The sequence below is a fragment of the Danaus plexippus genome, chromosome 19 (genome assembly GCF_018135715.1).
Source record: "Danaus plexippus chromosome 19, MEX_DaPlex, whole genome shotgun sequence".
In the NCBI taxonomy this organism is placed as follows: Eukaryota; Metazoa; Arthropoda; class Insecta; order Lepidoptera; family Nymphalidae; genus Danaus; species Danaus plexippus.
In genome coordinates this window covers 860,660-884,869 of record NC_083549.1, presented here as the reverse complement: position 1 = coordinate 884,869, position 24,210 = coordinate 860,660, and the positions used below count along the sequence as shown (strand labels likewise).

At 33.9% G+C, this 24,210-nt stretch overlaps 4 protein-coding genes across 6 annotated transcripts; 2 read left to right on the top strand and 2 right to left on the bottom strand.

Annotated features, from left to right (window-relative positions):
* The first annotated feature begins 4,302 nt into the window (after window positions 1-4,302).
* LOC116768153 (uncharacterized) lies at window positions 4,303-10,528 on the top strand. 2 transcript variants are annotated; one of them, XM_032658810.2, is made up of 7 exons: window positions 4,303-4,588; window positions 4,878-5,855; window positions 5,921-6,896; window positions 6,989-8,112; window positions 8,216-8,330; window positions 8,406-8,536; window positions 8,607-10,528. In XM_032658810.2, the coding sequence occupies exons 1-7, from the start codon at window positions 4,438-4,440 to the stop codon at window positions 10,433-10,435; spliced, it is 5,304 nt and encodes a 1,767-aa protein (XP_032514701.2). In that variant the 5' UTR covers window positions 4,303-4,437; the 3' UTR covers window positions 10,436-10,528. The 2 variants fall into 2 exon arrangements, with proteins under 2 accessions (XP_032514701.2, XP_061379461.1); XM_061523477.1 differs by having other exon boundaries at window positions 5,915-6,896.
* Window positions 10,529-11,428: 900 nt separating this feature from the next.
* LOC116767947 (mitochondrial import inner membrane translocase subunit TIM50-C-like) lies at window positions 11,429-15,440 on the top strand. Its single transcript, XM_061523478.1, has 7 exons — window positions 11,429-11,690; window positions 12,224-12,404; window positions 13,049-13,220; window positions 13,810-13,943; window positions 14,381-14,606; window positions 14,682-14,805; window positions 15,125-15,440. Exons 1-7 carry the CDS (start codon window positions 11,552-11,554, stop codon window positions 15,307-15,309), a joined length of 1,161 nt encoding a protein of 386 aa, XP_061379462.1. The 5' UTR covers window positions 11,429-11,551; the 3' UTR covers window positions 15,310-15,440.
* Window positions 15,441-15,723: 283 nt separating this feature from the next.
* Window positions 15,724-18,383, bottom strand: LOC116767946 (uncharacterized). Its single transcript, XM_032658529.2, has 4 exons — window positions 18,210-18,383; window positions 17,745-18,120; window positions 17,456-17,668; window positions 15,724-17,225 (listed from the first exon to the last, which is right to left on the bottom strand). The coding sequence occupies exons 1-4, from the start codon at window positions 18,231-18,233 to the stop codon at window positions 15,925-15,927; spliced, it is 1,914 nt and encodes a 637-aa protein (XP_032514420.2). The 5' UTR covers window positions 18,234-18,383; the 3' UTR covers window positions 15,724-15,924.
* A 246-nt stretch (window positions 18,384-18,629) lies between these two features.
* Window positions 18,630-22,419, bottom strand: LOC116768239 (sorbitol dehydrogenase-like). 2 transcript variants are annotated; one of them, XM_061523423.1, is made up of 8 exons: window positions 22,276-22,419; window positions 21,917-21,950; window positions 20,604-20,737; window positions 20,206-20,396; window positions 19,834-20,018; window positions 19,582-19,760; window positions 19,123-19,244; window positions 18,630-18,946 (listed from the first exon to the last, which is right to left on the bottom strand). In XM_061523423.1, the coding sequence occupies exons 1-8, from the start codon at window positions 22,324-22,326 to the stop codon at window positions 18,802-18,804; spliced, it is 1,041 nt and encodes a 346-aa protein (XP_061379407.1). In that variant the 5' UTR covers window positions 22,327-22,419; the 3' UTR covers window positions 18,630-18,801. The 2 variants fall into 2 exon arrangements, with proteins under 2 accessions (XP_061379407.1, XP_061379408.1); XM_061523424.1 differs by lacking the exon at window positions 21,917-21,950 and having other exon boundaries at window positions 22,276-22,351.
* Between the last annotated feature and the right edge of the window lie 1,791 nt (window positions 22,420-24,210).

Below are 24,210 nucleotides of genomic sequence, written 5' to 3'. Positions count from 1 at the left end.
CAATAATTTTGCTTGAGGGTACATTTAAAAGTCTGCCTTATGAATTATATACAGTAAAATGAAATGTTGCGGGTAGTTATATTACACAAACATGTTTAGGTAGGGGTTACATTAACTTATAAATTATTTTGCACATATTTCATTACACGTTTTTTGAATATAGGAAAACTCTTGCTATTAATGATTAAGTCTGATAATTTATTATAAATTTGAACTCCTTCAAATAAAATGTTTTTCTTTCCATAGTTGGTTCTGGTTTTTGGAAGTTCTAGTTTATTACGTTTTCTAGTGTGGTATGTATGTGTTTTTTTATGAAATTTTAATTGTAAATGTGTTTTATTTGTTATTATTTTTCTAAGCAACATGCAGGTTTTTAACGTGTATAATTGATTTATATTAAGAAATTTTGTTTTTTTGTATAATTCAACGGATGGCGTCATAAAATCATATTTATAAAGAATTTTAATAATTTTATTTTGTAAAGTTTGTATTGACTTTATGTTAGACTTCGCAGCAGTTCCCCATATTTCAATAAGATATTCGATATGAAGTTTTACTAAAGAATTATAAATAATAGGACGAATTGTATTAGGTATACATAAGGAAATTCTACGCAGTGCTCCTATCAAAGGGGATATTTTATTTTTAATATGATCAATATGATATTGCCAGGTTAACTTGCTATCCATTATAAGACCTAAATACTTTTCATGGTCAGTTTTATTTATTGGCTCGTTAAAAATTGTTAGCTGGTCATGATTTGGTATATTTTTATTTTTAGGCGCGAAGATCATATATGATGTCTTTTTGGTATTAATAGTTAATAAATTTGAAACAAACCATTCGCTAATAACATTTAAATCACGTTGAGCTACGTCAATTATATTTTTAATGTTATCACCAAAGTAAAATAAGCTTGTGTCATCCGCATAAAGAGTTATATCTCCAGACAAATCAATTGTACTAATGCTATTTATATAAATTAAAAACAATAGCGGTCCCAAGATAGAGCCTTGTGGTACTCCATGTGTTAACGTTGCGGACTTACTTTGAAATTTTCCGATTTTAACAATTTGCTTGCGACAATGTAAATATGATTCTAAAATTTTGATTGCCGAACCTGTTATACCTTCTTTATGTAGTTTTTGTAATAATAAATTATGGCTGACCGTGTCGAAAGCCTTTTTTAAATCGATAAAGATACCTAGAACGATTCGCCTACTATCCAACGCGTTTTTAATTTTGGTGACAATATCCACAGTTGCTGAAAGTGTATTAGATTTCGGACAAAAGCCATATTGTTGACTAAAAAAGAAGTTTTGTTTATTGAGGTAATTATAAAGACGGAGATATATTAATTTTTCTAAAATTTTTGACAAAACTGGTAAAACAGATATCGGCCGATAATTCCCCGGATCTGTTTTACTTCCGGATTTATAAACTGGCGTAACTTTAGCAATCTTTAAACTTTCGGGGAATTTTCCTTGTGTAAGACATTTGTTAAAACAGTCAGTAAGATTATCTAGAATAAAGTATCTTATACACTTTATATCTTTTACGCCGATGTCATCGATGCCTTTACTTGTGTTTACGTTCAATTTGTCAATTATTTCACCAACCTCTTTTTTGTGGTGGGTGCAAATGACTGAATAGTGTTATTTTGTGAATGTGCAAGACTGGAAGTAAGTTTTTGATGATATGATTGGGGTATTTTACTTGCTAAATCCGAACCAACAGTGGAAAAGAAATCATTAAAAAGTTGACAAATCTCATAAGGATTATTTACTACTATATTGGAATCTCGAACAAGACTTGGAGGTATGATATTTATCTTATTTTTGTTATTGACGAGACTGTTAATTAAATCCCACATTTTTCTTGGCCGCTTATTACATTTTTCAAAGGCGTTAGAATAGAAGTTAATTTTAGCATTTCGTGTAGTTTTGAAATCTTCGTACCTTTTGGTTTTGAATGTTGTTTCCCTTTCCGTATTTGTAATATCAGCTCTATGTTGGTTCCAGGCAATATTTCGATCACGTAAACTATTCAACACCTCTTTGTTTATCCAGTCTTCTCTGGGTTTATTTAAAATTTTTATTTTTGTGCATTTATTTTCTTGAATTTTAGTCTTAATTAATTTTTCTAATATTTCATAATCGTAGTCTTTATTTTGGATCACAGTTGTTTCCATTGATTTATACAAAGCAGTATAGTCAGTTGCCAAGTACTCATGTGTCTCTCTTTTCTTATCAACTTTAATTTGTTTGATATCTAGGTAAATCTGCTTATGGTCAGACAATGGGGTATCAAGAAGAGCCATGTGGAAATTCACACCTTGCATATTTGTCAAAACGTGGTCTATAATAGATTTTGTTGTATGTGTTTCTCTTGTACAAGTCTTCATTGAGATTGTTAAGGATTGTATATCCACCATCATTTATCATGTTCTTATAGTTATTTGTGTTATGGTCATCACTTAGCAGGTTAATATTAAAATCTCCAAATATTAAGCATCTACGTTTTTTCTCTAGCTGTTGACTGTAGCTTTCTATAAAATCTTTTGTTTTTGTATTAGGTGGTTTGTATATAGCTCCAATATTAATTGCATATTTTTCTATATATACCCAAATGTATTCGTTTTCTTCTCTATTAATAACTTCAACATTTTCATGCTTAAGACAACTATGAATATATATAGATACTCCACCCCCGATCCGACCCTTTCTATAACTATATATGTGCGTATAATTTGGAATCTCAAGTAATGCTGCATCTAAATCAGACTTTATCCATGTTTCAGTAATCAGTATTATATGTATAGTGCTTTTTATTGAGTGTAGTATGCATTTTATTTCATCTAATTTATCAATTTTTACAAGACTTCTTATATTTGTATATAAAAATTTTAGTGATGTTTTAGTTTTATGGATGTCCTCGTAACAATTTAATTTCTGATAACTAATATTAAGTTCATCGTTGTATTGACTATTTATTTTGACAGTTTTGGTCCCTGTCGCGTACTGTTTTTTGAGTTATACTTTACGAATTTAATTGAAAAACATATCATCTTTGCATAGTTAGCTTACCTTTTGTATATAATGTCACCAACCGTAACTGGTTGGTTGGAAGGAGTAACCTCCTTCCAATTTCATTTCCTATTAGAAGTTTTTGCCTAAAGTAAGTCTAGTATGCGAAGTTCATAACTTAAAATAACAAAAGACAAAGGCAATGTGAGTAAGATCGTATATTCTTTATATATATATATATATAACAATAATATTTCAGTATAATTAGTAGATGGTAGAGCCTAGCTGAAGTTATGTAACTACAGATCGAACATGGGCTGGCTCGACCGTGGAAGTACCACCCTCTCACAGAAAATCGGCGTGAAATAGTCTTTAATGGTTGCGTTCGTTCGATGAGCGAGAGAACCGGTTGCCCTTTTTCCTATTCCATCCTTTTTCCCGTCCTTTCCTTTTTCCCGTCATTTCCTTTTTCCCACCCCTTCCTATTCCTAAAAAACCAAGATTACTCGGCGACACTGGCTACTGCCCACCAAGTAGGCCGTCAACGAAAAATAGACTGCACATTATTCTACACGTAAAATCAAAAAATATATGTCGTTAGATTATCTTCAGGCGTATATTCGTATCTTGTAAGGATTTCTAAGATTTTCATAATATTAAAAAAAGAGATTAACAACTGAAAACATTGCTTTATTTGAATAGATTGCCTTTGTATGTGTTTAAATGTAATAGGATGATGTTTCCTGCGAAAAAACATTCATTTTCTAGACAGTAGTGAAGATGTTTTATGAAGAGTGCGCACCGACCTTAAGAGACCATCTGCAACATGACCAGGCTATACACGACCAGACACAGAGTATTATAAGACACAACGATGTGATGCTCCAGGATCTCTTTAGAATCGGTCGTTCAGAATTGTTCTTTGTCGCTATAAAATGATTTTCAGCGGTGTCAATTACAACCACTTTTTACTAGAGCATGCTGTCATTTGTATTGATAAATGGCATCTCAGATTAGAAATGTTCTAGTCAGCCTAAACATCAAATAACATAACGTCTTTTAAAATTCAATGCCAAGGTTATTGTGATATTAAAAAAAAAACATGGAAAGAAAGGAGAAAGAAATGAATGTTAAAATTTAGGAAATTAGAATAAATTTTTCAATATCATTTTTTTGCGTCTCTTAATCCCCGTGTGACGTTTGTTCACACTGGCATAAACATAAAAAGCAAAACATTCTAAACTGAATAAAATCGACATTAAAACGTAATTCCACTCCGATTTGAAAATGTTCACCTTAAATTTACAATTTTGTTAACGATTTTGTCTTTAGTGTTTTGTAAACGTTTACTTACTTTTTAAAACAATATTTAATTTATATACTTAGAAATCAAATTTATGTATTGGCAGTCATGTTGATAAATTGGAAACAAGAAGGTGGGGGAGGGGGGGCCGTTAAAAAAGAGGGACCACAGGAAGATGGGGAGGGCAACTCTCACGAGTATCAGACAGCGAATGAACTCTATGAAATACTTGCCAAAAGTCATCCCTTTAATCCTAATGGTAAACTTATATAAATATTGTCCCAATACTAAATTATGCATATACGTATACATTACTAGCATAGTTATTTAAACCATGAATTTGATAGTATGTATTAAAAATGCGTGTCCCTTCCATAACATATTATTATAATGTCACTCAATGTTAATAAGAATTTTCTATTTTAACCTCAAATAGTTATACATAAAATCTGAAACCAAAAAATGTAAATTTATAAACAAAATTGATCTCGTTTCGTTGACGCTAATCTAAGAAAAATACCGTTAATTACATGTTTGGTCATTCTCAGATAAAACATCACTAACTACTAGAGACCTTGTTATTCTTTACAAAAATATTGACATTGGCACAAAGTTGCTATCCGATAATAATAATGGCTTTAGTAAAAGAAAACCAAATCAGTATGTTGAATCTGTAGTTCACAACGATGAACATGACTCGGATGGATCCGATCTGAGCGAGGTGTGCAGTAACGAGGATGTCAGCAACGTGTTTATGATAAACGATGAGAGAATTAACTTCTTTAACAGCTTGACGACCTGTGATAACACATTGTGTCAAAAACTTGGCAATATGAACATGGAGTCGAAACTGACGACGGAATATGATAAACATTTTCTGTTCAACGACCCTTATATTAAAGAACAGTTGAAAAGTTTTCGAGAAATTTCAAAATCTAAGCATTCCGATAGTTCAGTCCTGACGACCTCTCTATTAGATTATATTTGTTGCAAAAGGATGGATGATAATTATAATTTTTACATGGACAACGTCATACACTATGTGAAGCATATCATAGAGCAGTTAACCCGCATCAGTAACGGTGATTACCTAACCGACAGAGTGAAGGAGAAGTGGAAAGAGGTTTGTGATGATCGACATAGTGAGAGACAAATATCGATATTGAAAACTACGAACAGCATCCAGTTGCAAAGGGATGAGTTCAAGGGAGTAAAAAGTGTGTGGGATGATATGGTGCATTCAGAAATCGACGTCAGATCCTTGTCTAAGATTTTAGAGAAAAAGATTGTTGTAGAAGTGCCAAAATTGTTAAACGGTTCCTTTAAATTGTTCACTAAATGCTACAACAACAGACTATTCATAAGATGTAAAAAAGATAAACAGATGACAGAAAATAAAGAAAAGAAAGAAGATTCGCAAGTAGATGTTGTGTTAAAACTAAAACGCTCAGGAACAGGAGATGTCATGAGTAAAATAGATTCTATTATGATATTAAAGACGCTCCCTGCTCCGGTCTCAGAGCCAGGTACGCTAATTTATATATTTTTTTATAAAAGTCTCATATCGCTATTAAATATTTATAAGTTGCAGATGCCCCGAAAAAAATGGTCACATTGCAAATTGGCAATATCAGTAGTACAGACGAAAATGGAGAAGAAGGTATTAATGTGGCGGAGGTGGCAGATGGTGAAGACACCCCAAAAGAAAACATACCAGCTTATGATGGTACAAGAAGAGAAATTCAAAAGCCTGTCAGCGATGATCCGAATTATGAAACTTCAAACTTTTTAAACGAAAGTGGCGATGGTTCCAATACGATCGATTACACTAGCTGCAGTGAGAAACCAGTAGCAAAGTTTAGTTTACTATGTCCGGATGAGATACATTGTTCGATGCAAAGATTTAATATGCAACTACCGATTCTGGAAGAAGTTGAAGATACGTCGTCGAAGAGAAAAAAATCTCCTACAAAAATTAGAATAAAATCGCCCTATGAAAATAAATCCTTCGTTTTGGAGGAGAGAAAAAGAAAGAAACTGTTGGAAATCAGAGAGAAACGAGAAAAGAAAAAAATGGCGATTAATGATAATTGCAAAATAATAAAACACAGATACGGAAAGGGTGCTATAATGCCACAGTCTTCGAGCTCTGTCACTAAACTTTCGATTACAAACAAATCATTCTATAATTCAATTTATGGTCAAACGTTGAATACGGATACCAAGATTATTAAAAAAGGTAAGACAGCAAGGGACGGCAGCTTGTCTACACTGGACTTGCAGACTGGAGAGGAAGAAGTTAAAAGAGGTCTCCTGACACCAGAACGAAATAATCAGAAATATATAAATCGAAGTTATTACTTGGACGATGCGGAGACGGAAGTCATGTACGTGCAGATGAAAAAGAATAGTATCACTGAAGAAGCTCAAGGAACTTCTACATCTTCCACTTCTCATCTGTCTAATGATGCTCCGGATAATTTATTTTTATTTCAGCAGTTTATGAATCATTCAGCAACAGAATTTAGTGGCACTGATACCTTCTCGAGTTTGCAGCCAAATGTTATGTAAGTATTAGGTACTTCCAAAATATATATTAGAGTATTTTTCTAAACCATGTTACTTGTAGTATATGAATATCATTTGACTTTACATACAGAATAGAAGAGGACTTAAAAAATACAAATTGCAAGGAACACAGTCACATATCAATAAAAAGTACAAATTTTACTGTGCCTACCAATACGCCAAAGGAACAGAACGATGAAAACGATGATGAAAATATTCCGGTATCTCTACAATGTAGAAAGAGTATAGAGAAAGTTTATAACTTGATAAAAGAACTAAGCTCTACTGACACTTCCAATGCTATAGAAAAAAGCAAGTCAAAAGTTGACATTCATGACAAGTTAGGGGTGAAGATAAGTTCAACCGTTCAAAATAGCGATAGTGGAACGTCAATCAAACATCAGCTCACGTCGTCCAGTCCCAGCAGTTTCAGTTTTGATAAGGCTAATGTTGAGAAAAGTAATGGTGAAGTTGATACGAATAAAACTCCGGTCGTGAAAGTAGAACAATCTATCTCTGTTGTACCGAAAATTATAATAAGTTCTAAGGTTCAGACAGTGAAAATAGAGAGGGAGAAATTGAGAAAAGAGTCTAAAAGATCTCAACCGGAAGTACCTAGAAACCCCTTGAAAGCTATATCTCAATTACTTCATGAATTTGATCATGTTCAAAAGACAAGATACAAAAGTGGTCAAGAAACAAAATCGAACAGGAGATTGGAGACCACATCGGATGGAAAGACTAGTTTTCGACAATTTCGTAAACCACCTCCATATCAAGAACATCCAAAAACTAATGACCCCGTACTGACAAAATTTTTGACTCCTAATGAAAAACGAGCACGTTACAGTCCAGGGAAGGAAATGGTTAAAACAACGTTCAACCATAGTCCGGTGGAAGAAAAGGGCAACAAAAAGAAATTAACTGATTACATAGACGAAGTCAAAGAATTAAATGGAGAAGCTGTACGTGGACCTCCAAAACGAACATCGAGGCTGAATAGTTTGGCTCAACCGAAGAAGTCTTACGTTCAAGCACATCATGAAGAATATCAAAGTCGATATGGTAGAAATATTGTATCTGATAGATTGCAAAAACTAGCTTCTGCCCCTATTCAAGAGAGAAATATAGGAACCGCAACTTACAAAGGTAGGCAGAGAAGAGGTTCAGAGACTACGACTGCAACGAGTAAACTTAACACCGGACCTTGTTTAGGTGTGTAAAGGTGAATTATGATTTAAAAAATATTAACTTTTGGTTGTGTGTCATAGTTTAAGGCTTGATGTATGTTAAGTGACATGTAAATAAATCTATTTAGGTGCAAAATCTAGACGGTCAGCCAGCAGTAGTCCGGACCGCACAGGCAAACGCTCACCCGTGCTGATCTCACCATCCTATAATTACAGTAGCGTTCCTGAAACAGCAGAGCCAATGTAAGATGGTTGTTAACTGTTAATTTAAAACTATTTGCGGTCTTTGAAACTGTCATGTATTCATACATTTCACAGAAGGAAAAAAATGGTGGCTGTAGAATCATACGTAAAAAGCCATTTTGGAAAGGTTTCATCAGGGCGGGAGCAGAGCGAGGATCAGATTCGCAAATCTAGGGTACCATTATTACCGACAGACTTCGATATTGGTACCATTTTTATTATATATAGTCTTATTTTTGTCGATATTTTAAATTGTGAATGACACATACTTTTCAGCATCTATGACCTCATCTCCAGCAGCAGATGAATCGACAGCGCTTGGCAAGAAATTACATTCTATTATCGATTCTATGATCTCTAATCCGCCAGCATTGACTGCGCTCGTGGAATGCAACGAATCCTCTTTGAAGTTAGATAAAGATATTGAAGGAATGTCAGCAGGGACATCCTCAAAGTGTGAGGAAATCGTGTCATGTTCAGACTATCCTTTGGACGTGTTTGAAGACAGGAATATTGTTACGGCTGTGGAAAGCTTCTTAAACAACAGAGACGATGAAATTGTGGAGAACGAAGGGAACAATAATTATGAAAACAACGATGTTGGTAAATTTAGCTCCAAAAAAGAAATACAAATGTTAGAAAATGCTTTGTATAAGCAATTATCTAACGGATCCTTTCAGAAACGTTTACGAAATAAAAATCTAACTTTAACACCAAAACAATCTTTACAACAAGTCTTTGTTTTACAATCCGGTGATTCTCGGTCTTTGGTAAAGACGACTCTCTCACAAAAAATAGAAATGGCAAAAACAGACACTCTTTCAGAACTCGCTTTGTTACCTGAACTTTCAAAGTCTTGTATGGGATGGGAGTTTTCACACTTCCCAATACAGATAGCTACAGTAGGATATGCATTTACTAATATACAACCAGTTAAATGTACTTCAACACCAAAATTTAAAGCAATTGCCGGCAATTTTGAGAAATGTGATGAATATTTTACCACATGCACTTCGACATCTACCAAATCGTTGCAATGTTCTCAAGATAACCAAATACAACCACTAGAGCCTTCCAAGTCAAAGATGAGATACAGCCCACAGCACGATGACGATAATAAAAAGGAAGAAATGAGTTTGGGACACGATGTTAAAACAATATCTGTTACACAAGAACCTCATGATATAGACGAAAATAAAAAAGAAATTGATAATAAAGAAAAAGTTAAGGAAAATGAAAAAGTTGATAGTGTCGGATACTCGAGCTCGTTGGATATTTTAGTCGGTCTTTTAAATGAAATAAAAAAGATTTCTTCTTGCCAAGCAAATATGGTCAGTCTCGAAAACAAACTTGAAGTAGACCTTGAGAAAAAAGAATTAGAAATAATACTAAACAAAGCTGCTGAAAATGAAGCTTTTACTGATCCAGAACTGAGAAAAATTGTTTCTAGAACTACACTTCAGAATTTAGAACATCTTGGACTCAAATCTAGTGAATACTCTATAGTTTCATGCCGTGACAACGTAATAAAAGTAGACAAACGAATTGCTAGTTCGGATATAAATCTATCTTATTTTAATAAAACTTTGACTGTTGATAAGGAAATTAACGTGAATATATTTGAAAAGCATTGGGTACATAGATATACGGACATGTCCCAAATTTTACCAAGAACAGTTAACCATAGCACTAACGTTACGGAGTCTCTGATAGCAATTATTAGTAAATCCTCAAATGAATCCATCGATTTATTTAAGGATTGCCAAACTTTCAAGACCACTTTCACAGAAAATTTTAATTCTCAAACCCTTGCAGAATATTCTAGAAAATCCGTATATTCGATGACATGTCGAGAACAGTGTTTTGAAGATGATGAAAAAGGAGCCGCTGTAAGAAGTAATGATTTAAAATCCATAGAATTGGTGCCGAAACAAACATCTGAAGTCTATAAAAAATTAAAAAAGATGTTGCCAAAAGACAACAACACGATAATGACAGACCTAGACCCGTTACTCAAAATGAAAAGGGACATTTTAGTGACAGTTTATTCAATCCTGGTATTTACTGTGTTCGCGGCTTTATCTTTTCCTCAATTTGCGTATTAGTAATTGTTGACGCTAAATTGTATATGCGCTGCATTGTTTCGTAAAGTTTGTTATTTTTATACATTATTATTTATTAACAAAAGTATCGTTTTATTTATTATTTTATTTCTGTAAAAACTTAGCGGAGATAAATTTTTGTAAAAGAACATAATATATATATAAAAAAAACCCCTCCGCGTAGGAAAAGTGAAACTTTGTAAAATTGGAATGAAAAAAGGGTAGAAATTGATTTGTAAGGAATCTTAAGTGTTTCTTTAAGACAAACCTACATTACTAGTCGCAATCGATTCCAAGGAATGTCAAACGTTTAACGCAAAGTTATTGAAAGTCTCATAAGAAGTTTCACTTCTTGTGAGAAGTAATTTATATTCCCTTGATAAAAATGGCTCAAAAAACTCAAAATTAAATTCTTTGATGTGTTTATATCTAAATTTTTATTAGTTTTCTTTTTGTATGAAAACTCATTTTATTACTAATTTTATCAATGTTTACTTTAATCTCAAATGAATCTGATTTTTTTTTTATTTTCTATTACGATGGTACAGAAAAACTTTTGAAATCAGAAAAAATATTTGTATAATTTAGAAGAAGACGCAATTGCACTGTTTGTAAATTCTTTATAAATTTTCAAAATTATAAAAATTTAAATTAAAAAAAAACTATAATATGCAAATTTATTGATTGATTTTTATTAAACTTAAGTTCAACATGTTCCTCAATTTTTATATTTTGGGTTTTCTCTCAATAACAATGATGGCTTTAATGTTTACAGCCACATAATTATACAAAATTTAAATATCATTACATTTTACTTATACATTTATATAAATACCATTTTATCACACGAATTTCACTACCTATGATTGATATTTCAGTTTTTTAATAATGAATTAAAATCAAGTCCACCTGGGATTATAAGCAAATATATTATTATATATCGTAGTTTACAGAAAACACTGCTTATTCCATTATATTTTTTTGAGTTATTCGATTCCTAACATTAATGTGGCAATAATAACTGACAATTGACAAGTGTGATTGTCACAGTGACATTTGTTTGTTTCATTTGAGGTTTCGAGTATGTGAATAGAATTTTTTGTGAAATATTAATTAATAATGTCTCTGAGAAAAGTACTTTTCTTAACGCGTGCGGTCTGTTGTAATCCTGTTAAGCTACAAGTCCCAAAATTATTAAGGCAAAACATATGTCTACTTTCTGTTAATTGTGCGAGAACCTATTCTACTGAGAATATAGGTTAGTTTAAATAAAATTGTTCGTTTAATAAGTTTTTCACTTAAATAACCATTTCTTAGAAAATAATTATTGTCTACAGTCCGCATTTCTAGCTTTTAAAAATATGGTAGCTATGTTTAGTAATCTCGAGTTGTGTTAATTTATATAAATTTATTTATTCAACATAAAGAAAGCAAATCTGAAAAAGTATCTTGTTTTATAGTATATACACCTAAAATGTTTTTAATTATTATTATTATATCCTTCAGTGTAGACTGAAGTCAAATAATATGACATTTCATTTACATAAGAGCACATGTTCCAGTTACAGTTAATTCATACAAAATAAATAATGCATATTGTATTGTATATTAAAATGAAACTCCCTTTTTAAAGCAACTATTTTTTATTATGTACAATATATGAAGACTCAATACTCAGCTTATAGAACTCTGATGGTTCAAATTTTAAATGTATATACTTTTTGTTAGAATAAATATTTTCAAAGGTTTTACTTTAAGGCACTTTTTATTCATAATTGTATATTCTTCTAGGTGATAAGAATAAGAATGAGAAAGTTCCTGAGAAAGTAGACATTCTGGGACGATTTTTCCCCCAGACTCCAGGCAATGTTCAAGATGCACAGGAAGTTAAAAAAGAACAGGAGAAGTTTGAACAGGAACAGAAAGAAAAAAACCAAGAGAATGAGAACAGCTGGAGAAGGATGAAGATTGGGTAATTATGTAATAAGTCACTGGATGTTTCTTGACAGTTCTATGAAATATATATATGAAAGACCAGTAAAAAACGTATAACGGATACTTTGTTGATGCTTATAACTGTTATATGACTAAATAAGCCATTGGACAGTAAGACCTTCTTAAACATCTGACATCTTCATTAAACTTTTTACTTACTATTTGTTATGCTTTGAGTCTACAAAATACAAATCCACCATGGTTACTATTTTGTGATGAAGGCAGCCAAATGCAGCATCTCTCAATAGCTAGAGAGTTTTCTTAAGTATAATTAAAGGTGGTGATGACCATTGGAAAATTACAAACTTTTATATACAAGAAATAAGCCTAAGAATTGTATAACAAGCCAATCAGGATCATGTCTAAATAAACACCACTCATCAAGACCTCATAGCACATAAAAAACTATAAGATAAACTGAAAGCTGTGCCTCATTTTACAACATATATTATCTACAAGTGAAGACTTATTTCATTTATTTATTATAAGACCTCCTTTGGCCTCTGAGGACTTTAATTAATTAACTTTTGATGTATAATTTACTTCGTTATAACTAAATCTTAAAGATGCTAGTAAGACTAGTGTTTTGGTTCAAACTCTGATTTTGGCACCTGCCTACAGATTTGCAGTTTTTGGTGGTGCGATGACAGTGATGGGTGGTTGTATGGTAATTGAGATGGGAGCTCCTCGACGCTCCGATGACGGGACACCCCTGGAGGACGAGTTTTCCCACTTGCCCCTACCCCTGCAGTATCTCAGACGAACATGGAAGGAACTTACTTTTTATGAAAAGGTTTCTATAATATTCAATGTATAGACATTTGGCCCTGAACATTTTTTATCTGTATTTATTCCTAGTTTACTGAAACATGACCACAAAGCTATTTCTGTTCCATGACATTGTGTTAATTTTACAATTTATGTCACATGAGTAACTACATCCTTACCCATGGTCAGTTGTCATGTCTATAAAACTATCCTCCATTATGATTAACTGTCCACAGTTCAATATTATATTTCTACTATTTAAGTAATCTGTTACTTCTGGTTCAACCAGTCCATGGTAAGCATAATTTTTTATAATATCACTAAGCAACAAACATATTATATGCAGCCAAAGACAGTGGTCAGTTTAGTCAGTTTAACCAACCTCTTTAGTTCATAGTTTTTGTTTTTGATATAGTTAGTAATGTGTCACCAGTGATCGGATTGGTGAATACAGAAGAATTGGGATTCCATTGTTAGTTGAATTGTTTTGAAGCGGTGAAGGTGTTCCATGGAAATATCTATAGCTATAGTGATATCATAAAGTAGATATCCGACAATTTGTCAAGTGGAGCTTGCTAGGTATATAGATAAGAAACAAACCAAGCTTATTACAGATGATAAAAGAGCCGTCTCGAGAGAAACTATTACCGGACACGTTGCCGCCTCCATACCAGCCAACCTACACCCTGGTGCTGGAGTTCACTGACGTCCTCGTGCATCCGGACTGGACCTATCAGACCGGATGGAGGTAACACTCACGCGGAGCACGAATGTAACGCTACATCTGATGTATAGCGTCCATAAACTGATTATACTCTGTGTATTTGGCGTTTTATTAATTCTTCGAAGGTCTATCAAGTTTCTCACCGTAATTTCGACCTCGTGGACTTCAAAATTGGATTCAGGATGAAATTAGTAATGTATCCTTCAATGTATCTTTGGTAGCCGAATGGCAGCGCCATCTGTAATCTGTGGTAGATCACTTCATATAAAATAAAACATGTCGTGTCATTTAAGCGAACTACTCTTTCTAATTATTTTAATAATTTATAATATCTAGGCTACATCAATGACGTTTAGCATCAAAATACGATCCGTAGTTGTCGCGTAAACACTGAAGAAACATACAGCTTCTCCAACGTTATCATTTACAATATTAGTAAGGTTTGTCTTTGATATTTGTAGGTTTAAGAAGCGGCCGGGAGTAGACCAGTTCCTCCAAACGGTCGCCAATTCCGACTACGAGGTGGTGATCTTTACTTCGGAGAACGCGTTCATGATCTATCCCGTGTTGGAGAAGTTGGACCCCGAGAACAAATTCATCTCATACAAGCTGTTCAGAGATTCCACACACTTCATAGACGGCGTACACGTCAAGAACTTGGAGGGGTTGAATAGAGATCTGTCCAAGGTTGGTGTCCGTTTACTGAAGGTAATACGTCACTGGTAAATGTATTGAGTATTATTAAGGACGTTCTCTGTATAGGTTATTGTAGTGGATTGGAATAAAGAGGCCACGAAGTTTCAACCGGAGAACGCACTCACGCTGAAGAAATGGAAGGGCGCGGACGACGACACGGCGCTGTTGGACTTAGCCAACTTATTGCAAAGTACGTCCGTTTATTATTAAATATGTTAGCAGTTCCTTCACACTGCTGTCAGTTGACACACCAGACATGTCAGGTCGAGAGAACTACTCACAAGCCTGGAGCTACAACAGTTCTTGTTATCTATATTCAGCGATAAGTATGAGCAGGATGAGAATAAAGATTTAATTTAAAAAACGATACAGCCTATGACGCTATAAGGCCTTAAGTACATGGAAATAATGGTCCAGCCAAAACATTTCCATAGTTTTTCATAGTTGAGCTAAAAATCATCAAGTACATGATGAGTATGCGCGTTTTATATTAATATATTATTCACCAGCGATCGCCATGTCTAACGTGACGGACGTGCGCGAGGTGTTGCGCTACTACGGACAGTTCGACGACCCCATCGCGGCCTTCAGAGAGAACCAAAGACGGCTCATGGAGCAGATGGCGGACAGGGAGAAGGAGACACAGGAGCAGCCGCTAGCACGCTCCTGGCTGAGACCTTTCACACGCCGCTAGACGGGTGACGCCCTCGGGAAGAGGACAGTCAGTCATCGGTAGTGAAGCCTTCACGAGTTCAAATTTCATTCTTTTGTAAATATCGTTTAGCACAATATTTCAATTACATACATTACATTGTCCTTACGTTACATGAGGCTTTTTATTTTGCTTATATTTGAAATTGTCCAGCGAAGAAATAAAGTATAAAGAAGAAATAAAGTCCTAAAAGAATTTTCTAACTAAAACACTGTCTAGAATTTGACATTAACATCTAGGTGTTCTAAAAGAAGGCATATTGTTCACCTCAATATATAAAAATAAGTTAATTGTACTTATGTGGAGACCTAAGTCATCTTTATTGGTGTGTGTGCCAGTGTGTGTGTGTGTGTGTGAGATGTTTAGTTGATTTAGTCATAAAATTAAAACTGTTAATGAAACTAATGTTTTATTACTTTAATACACAGCCTTCCCCCTTTTTAATGGAGAAAAATTAATTTCTTTATAACTATAAGACTAAAGCAACATCAAGCTAATACGTCGATAAAATTTAGATGCAAGATATATCACAAAATAATTACGTCACGAGATTTGAACAAGCACCTTACTTTAGTGAATGATTGCCACAACCAACATTTATTCCTCGTCGTCATCAGAGAAGTGTAAGTTCAGCATCAGTGATGATTGTTCTCCAAGCTCCTCGTCCGTCTTCAGCCAGGCTTCTCGCAGACCGCTGTCAATTTCCTCATTATCGAAAGCCTTTGCAATCTCCTTTTCATCAAATTCACTCACAGCCACATTTTCACAGATCTCATAGTCACTCGGCACTCTTTTTAATTTATTCCAAATATTAGCTACATTCGGAACAGACGAGACTTCGAAATCTTTACCCCCTACTTTATATTTCGCGGCCCAGTCGTGCAAACACTGCGTGCTATCGTCTTCGATGAACGTTTCCATATGTTCTTGAAATAATGAGTGACAAGAAATGTCCCCAAGTGAGTTCTGCATAAGAATGTTGTATCTGTCATCCTGTTCCATCACCAGCAGCCCGGTGATGGAGCTGCTCAGTCTACTGTCTATTGGATTGTAGAGATCGTAACATAGCCGCCGCTGCCTGGCTTCATTGAGTGTGTTCAATATGTTAGGCGGCCGGTAAGGTATAAAGACCCCACCATTTACGGTGTCTTTGGAATTTCGGTTACTATAATTAGGCACCACGCACATATCCTCACACCATTGACTACTTAAGCATATCAGATCTTTATTGGATTCAAAGATGCAATTAGCTAAATATGTTGGTACACACTCCATGCCGTGTGTCCACCTCTGAACTACTTTGGCGTTTTTTTGATGGAATCTCAAGTCCATTAAAAAGAGATGATGATCCGTTCCAAAGTACAGCGACGAGGTGCCTTCTAAGTGCTTGGCCACACTTATATCATTGCAGGCCATTTCGTCAGTAATATTTCTTACATTTTTCCATATATGGATGGTGTCATGACTCCTTTTGTCATAAAGCGTTACGCTCTGCCTTCCCACATGTGTGTAGAATCCCCTCTCTGAACTGATCACAGTGTTCCAGTTATCTATTAAAGTCGGCCTGTCTACCAGATTTATAATCTTTGCTTTCAATCTATCTAGATTTACTATAAATAATTTACTATCTAAAGTAGTTACATATATTATGTTTTTATGGAAAGCATCAAATGAAATCCCTGTGAAAGGGATCTCAGAATCGATTCCTTTGATTTTTTCAAATTTTATTTCATCACCAGTTGTCAAACTTAATATAAATATCTTGTATTTTGTCCTTAAAACTGTAATATTTTGTGATGAAAATATGGTTTCCAAAATGTTCTTCCCTTCACCACAGTCAAAAGATGCTTCTATGTTGGGCTTAATATTTAAATCATTTCTATTCAACTGTGTTAAATCTGTAGAATAACAATATAATAAAGATAACGGTATCATTTTAATGTGCTATACATTTTTTCTCCAAAATATACAAGTTAAAATGTAATTAATAACTTTGAAATTTGAAAATTGAAGGATCCGAACATAATTCATACACTACTTCAATGAAAACTATTACTACTACTACTATATATACTACTATATATTCAAGGATCAAAAAAGTAAATTTATATAGATATTAAATACTTACAGACAGTGGAAAATTCACTATGAAGTAAGTAATCAATCCAATCAATGCACACAAGCTGTAGGTTACCATTGCCTGCATAGTACCAGTTATATGAGCTGTCAAAATTTGGGTCGGGATCACTATCTATATGGGCAGCTGTGTCTACTATATGCTTGGGACACTGTACCACCTCGTCATTTAGAACTTCATACTTTTGATTCATGTTAGTGAAAGCTGTAAAACAGAATCATGTTACCCCAGACTATAATAACAAATACTTTCATTATGTTTGTAATTGATGTTACATTACCAGCAGTTAATTTTAAATTGCGACAATCTCTTTGCCAAGACATTTTAGTTTTCATAAAACTTGTCAATGGGTCTGCTTTCATTGTATTTTTTAATTCTGTGATCATTTTTGGATATAAGCTTTTGTACGAAAAATGTTCAAAGTAGTCAAAGTTCAAGGCTCCATCCCAATCATCGTCAAAACAATTTAATGGATAGCCAGGTACTACGAAGTGGTAGTTTTGTAGTGTCTTCGGCGTTGTTAAACGTTGTCTCACATTATGACAGTAATACATGTAAGCTTGGGCATTCCTATCTTGAAATTCTTCTAAAATATTTTTCACAGGAGCAGTATTGTTTATATTTTCAGCAGTAAACTCTGCTTTATTTTTTTTTCGCTGTAAGTGACATAAAATCTCATATATTATAATGGAAATACACGTATTAAATTGTTCTGCAGCAATACTTTTTTAACAGCTCAATTTACCTTGAATATTGTTACTGAAGTCATCGTCACAGCCTCATGTCAACAAAATATATTTTATTCTATTCTTTGAGTTATTTCCTTTTAAATGTCGTCAATGTCATGTTATCTAAATATTAAACAACAAAATTGTTGTTAAATGTTAATATGTCAATTTCAAAATAAACGTGGTTTTGACTTTAAGTAGGTACTTGACATGTTATGAACTTTGACATAGCTTTATTAATCTTTTTTGAGTATGGCAAAATCCCTATAATGTCAACCTAGTAAAATATAGTAACAATACTCATCAAAATTTACTGCATGCAAATAACTGCATGTAGTATGTAATATCTCGACTATAGCCAAGTTTAGCAAAAGTTTTGATACTTAGGAAGACTTTTTTCCAAATCTATTAAATAGGATACTAAAAATATATGGATATTAAAAGTTTATTACAAAAATATACAATACTTGTAAATTTAAGTTTTTATTGTTGATATTTTTATCTTTCAACATTTTTAACAAACTTCTCTTATAAATACTATAAGTAGTGTAGAAAAGAATATCTTCCATTTTGTACGTTGTTTTACTTAGTAAGTACAATATAAATATTTTATAAATGTATTATAACTTTCATGGGTTCTCCCGTCTTAGCGTACTCCAGTGCTTCCTTTGCTTTCTCCATAGGAAAGTGATGTGTGATGAAAGACTTCAAATCGATAACGCCCCTGGAAACTGCTGCGAGCGATGTTGGATATCTGCAAAAATTCTCCTAAAATCATCTTCTATAAATATTAATTCCTACCGATAGGTTCTTTGACTTTCGTCAGAGCAATGAGATCAGTATGTTAATAAACAGAATCAAATATAAAAAGAAATATAGACGTTGACAATGTTATATTTATAAAAAATTCAATATATCCAAGTGTCATACGAGTTAAGCAGCCTGTAGGATCCTCGAATGTCGACCTCTCGTAGAAGAGCAGAACTCAGCGGCACAGACACCAGCCCCTCACCGATTCCTACCACCAGCACAACCCCGCCAGTCTTTGTTACCTGAACAGGTAAGAACATATCTCATGCATATACGATATATATTTTGTGGATCTCTTTCTCTACTCAGATAAGATAACAAAACTTAGCTGTGTTGCTTGAATACTTTATAATGAATACTTATATTTCTAACCCTATCAACGCTGTTCGAATTGTTTAGAGGTAACTATTGTAACACAAGAATATAGCAAAACAAACAATAACGAGATCCGAGGTAACGCCTTCATCTTGATATTGTTTCATACATTTTGTAATTTTCATAATTTCTCGGAACTATACTTTTCTTTTGTAAAACAAGTGAACTCTTCAGATGTACTAAATACTTTTTGGATATTTCTACCATCAACGCGACACGTTGCGCTGTTTCGTGTCCGCACGCGTCTATCGTGACGTCAGGCGGGCCGCCCAGCGTCTCTGTCACACGCTTCACGATGTCCTCTTCGTTGTATTCCGATTTAATTAGCAAGGTATGATCTGCAACCAACCTCTTAGCAATCTCGACCCGGGAGGCGACCATATCTGAATTTAGAATGACAATAATATAAAAGAAAAACTGTTAAATAACAAGCAGTAATAATGTGTTTACTCATACCGGTCATAAGTATCTTAGCGACGCCCATGGCCCGTGCGGTGATGGCGCTTAATAGGCCCACAGGGCCTGCGCCCATAATCAGCAGTGTGCTGCCTAGCTTTATTCCTGCGCGTGAGCACGCATGCACCGCGATCGCTAGTGGCTGGGTGGCTGCACCTTCCTCCATTGTCACATTGTCCGGTATCCTAAATCATGTCAACATTCAAAGTGTTATGTCGCTCCAATATTTGTTAGTATGATATATCTATATCTCTAGTATACATTTTTGCTTTGGGTTTTTCAGGAGGTGAACCGTTAACAATCTATTTATTCATATACCCACATTAGATCATTATCCACAGACACACTACCGTAAAGTATAATACTCGTTACTTGTGACAGAAGTCAGCTACATGCTTGTAGTAGGTGCAGAGGTTTCCGTCCGCTCCGTCAGTGGAACAGTAGCGTGGTTGTTCGCACACATTGTACCTGCCGCTGCGGCAGAACGTGCAGCTACGGCAAGGCTGGGTCGGCTCAATAGCCACGCGGTCACCAGCTACCAAAGTGGTAACCTGACTCCCTACCTAGTATAATAAAAGCCAAAATGTATTTATAAACTCTGCAGAACGTTAAAAATCTGTTTTACACGCCGCGTGTCTCGAGTTTTTCAGGTGGAAATATTTTAAGTGAAAGAATAATTTCAAATTAAATATAAAGAAAAAAATATTTTCGCTTTTAAATAAGAATGATATAAAACCTGAAGAAACTAATAAAGTATGTGAAGCTCGCACCTGAACTACGACGCCAGCTCCCTCGTGGCCCATAACGATGGGTTTAGATAACTTCTCGGAGCCACAGCGCCCCATGGAGTACAGCTTGAGGTCAGAACCACATATTCCGACACAATCCATTTTTATTAAGACCTCTGTAAGAAATATCATATAATGAAAAGGCTAGGTGACTATTGAAGGTAAAACATTTCAGATTATTAGCAACAGCTATAAAATACAGTTTAAAGTATTCAGAGGAGGTGAGAGAAGAAGGGAATCGTTTTGGTTTAGATTCTAATCATGAGAAGTAGAGTTCGAAGAGAAGCTTTCCAGGTTTCCACAACCAAGTGAGTCCGTCATTTTCTAAATAAGCTCAAATATTATTATTCAATAGTCAATTAATTTGAAATAGACAACAACAAACTACAGTATAAGAGTGATTTATTACTGATACAATCCTGATCCTCGTCACAAGTCGTATGTACCTACTTGTTATATAATGACCAAAAAACGTTATTATAATTGATATATACGTATATTAAAAATACAATGCTGTTATTATAATTTTTATAAGTTAAACAGTAAAGGTGCTGTTTCCGTGGCCACTTATTTGTTCCACTTTACAAAAATGCTCTGAGATGTATATTTCCAAATAAAATGTAATTTTAAAGATTGGATCTTATGTCCTTCATGACACATGCAATGTAGGCAGCCTAGAGAACAGGCGGGAAAAAGCCAGACGTTCGATGTTCTACAGTTTACAATCTGCAGAGTGTGTACAGGGATTACTTTATTTAGTTCTCGCATCCCCTTCTATCATCGAACAACCAGAAACACCGTGGGCCTCCATCCTGTCGTTAGAGATCTTCCTCGCACCCGGACGAAGTGACACGATTCGTTGTGAGCACAGGAAGGATTTGGAACAGTTTGCCTGCATTTGCGTTTCCTTCAAATTATAATATGGGTTTCTTCAAGAAAAAGGCGAATACCTTTTCTTTTCTTTTTAAAAAAGTGTATTTAGGCTGAACTATAATAGTGCGTCCACCATCTACGACTTTATTTCCACCCTCCAACGGGTGGAATGACATTCAAGCGCTATCCAGGAGAAATGCCTTGTTTAAATATATATACATATATAAACAAGATTACTAATCTACGAACAATGAGTTTTCGTGTCCGCCAAAAGTCTCCTTCACGTTTCAGGGGAAATCAATAGTGATGCGAAAAGTAGTTATGACCGATCCTCGGCCGTTCCGAAGTAGAGAATAATCGAGACCTTATTAGTATGTAGGCATTAGTTAGGTTTAGTTTCTTTCATATGTAACGCTTCTTACCATTGTCTCCAATAACCGGCATCGGCCATTTTTCCTGTAAATATGGACGGTTTGAATAAGTGCGCGTCCCCATCTACACTGACACTTTTATTTTGTACACTCTTATATCCTACTATTCTGATTTTAATGTTAATATTGCTGCAAAAATATCAACATGAATTATTTAACTAAGACTTCAACTTAATTTGAAAATATTTCTCTGGATTTTTATTTAACTAGAAAATTTATGTGATCGTAAAAATGAAAACAAAAAAAATACATTTATATATAAGGTGACTTTTAAATGCAATACCTACCAACTTTCGTTTTATCTATAATGTATAATACTATTTATAATTTGTATAATAAACTAAACTTACAATTCTCACATCATTCGGTCCATGTAAGACTACTGCGAAATTTTCCATCATTTTGAGTACAGTCACAATTTACTACTGTCATACGTTTATTGTAATACAAAATAATAAAGAATCGTTTAAGATAACGATGTATAAACAACAAGTCAATAACATATTTTACTGTAACATAATATTTGGTTAACTTAAACACTTATCTCGTTTAGAACATAATATTATTAAAGCATAAGATAGTTTCTGTGCCCAGAGTTTTTACTTTATGAGCAATGTTCACCAGAATTATCAAAAATGTATCAAGGGAGGCATCCAACATTATCCTACGAATCAAACATTCGATCAAAATTAAAAACTTAAGCAATTTTTTTTCATTCTTTTTATTAATTTATTACTTTCATAAGGAAACACAATTTAATGAATATCATTTGTATTGTCTCTTTATGAACAAATCTTAATAATGGATTGCGCAAAAATAACTGCCATGTTATCGTAACGGTTACCTAAACAAAGTCCATGATTTAAAACTTGTTGGAATGTATTGAAAAAATGAACAACCGCTTCATGTAAACTGTATATTTATACGTACATAAAAAAATAATTAAAATTACAGAAAACAATTCAAATTTTATCATTTTCTACACTCTTCAATAAGTATTTTTAATCAGAGGTGGGCTCTGAGAGATTGAGACAGATATAGTCAATTAATTATCATTTCCGTTACTAAGAACTATTTTTTTCATTTTGTACATGTGATAATAACTTTTTTTGACGTGCACGAAATCCTCGGACACGTTCCGTAGAACTTTTCGCGGTTTTTTTAATTTTATTTTCTTTTTTTTCGCCAGTATTGACGATTCTTTTCAGTTTTAGTTTTTGGCATAATTATAAAAATTGAAATTCATCAACAATCAACACACTTATATTAAAACTTTCTAATAAGCAGGCGCGAACACATACTAACTTAACACGTAGAACGTTCGGACCTGGAGCAAGTTATACCTAGATATAATATGCTGACTATCCCACTACACAGCATACACATGGACAATGTTTATTAGAGGATAGTGGGGATGCTACGAAGAGTCGCGCAAAGAGGAGACTGAGAACGTCTGATGTGTTCTATCTCATTCTCTCGCCGGCTGATACCTATACATTTATGTGTTTGTGTTTCTATGGACTTATTTTTTTTTCATCGAGTTTGAAATCAAAACCATTCTAAAAAAGTTTTACTTCAAAATTTTATATTTGTTAATATTATGAGAACAATAAATGATATTTTCATGAAATCTTCCAAATACATGAGGTATTCATGTGCTAGTGCCGTCACCTACTACGAGTGGACATCGTCAATATCCAATTCCTAAACCTACTGCTGGTACAATCGTGTGTGAAGATCGTTGTTTATGTCTGTTTGTAGATCATTGCATGTTTGTATGGCAATCCAAGTAAGCGCAGGCCTACTCTATCTCTGCCGCCAGCTTTTCTCTTTGCACCAGTCATTAGCTCTCGCTAGAAACCCTCCAACTCCACATCCTAAAGCCATTCGTGTCAAACCATCACGGACAGTAGGTATGAACTAAATCAGTCTATAAAATAAAATTTAATATGACAGAGGTTAAATTATTGTATAAAATATAATTTATCTTATCTATACAAATGTTCTGTAATACATATTGCATTATCTTTTAATGTCATTCGAGTATATTTGCTATGGGCTGATAATTTAAATACCTCAATACTGTTTAAAACGAAGATAACGTGTTGAAGGCCATTAATGGAAATTATTTAACAGCGTATATTGTATCGATTAAATTAAATATTATGTATAATAGTATATATTAAGATATATACAGGAGATTGCAGTAATTCCTCTGTTGAGCCCAATTTTGGCATGTTAGCACGACATATATACCTACGGTTAATAGATATTTCTTTCATAAT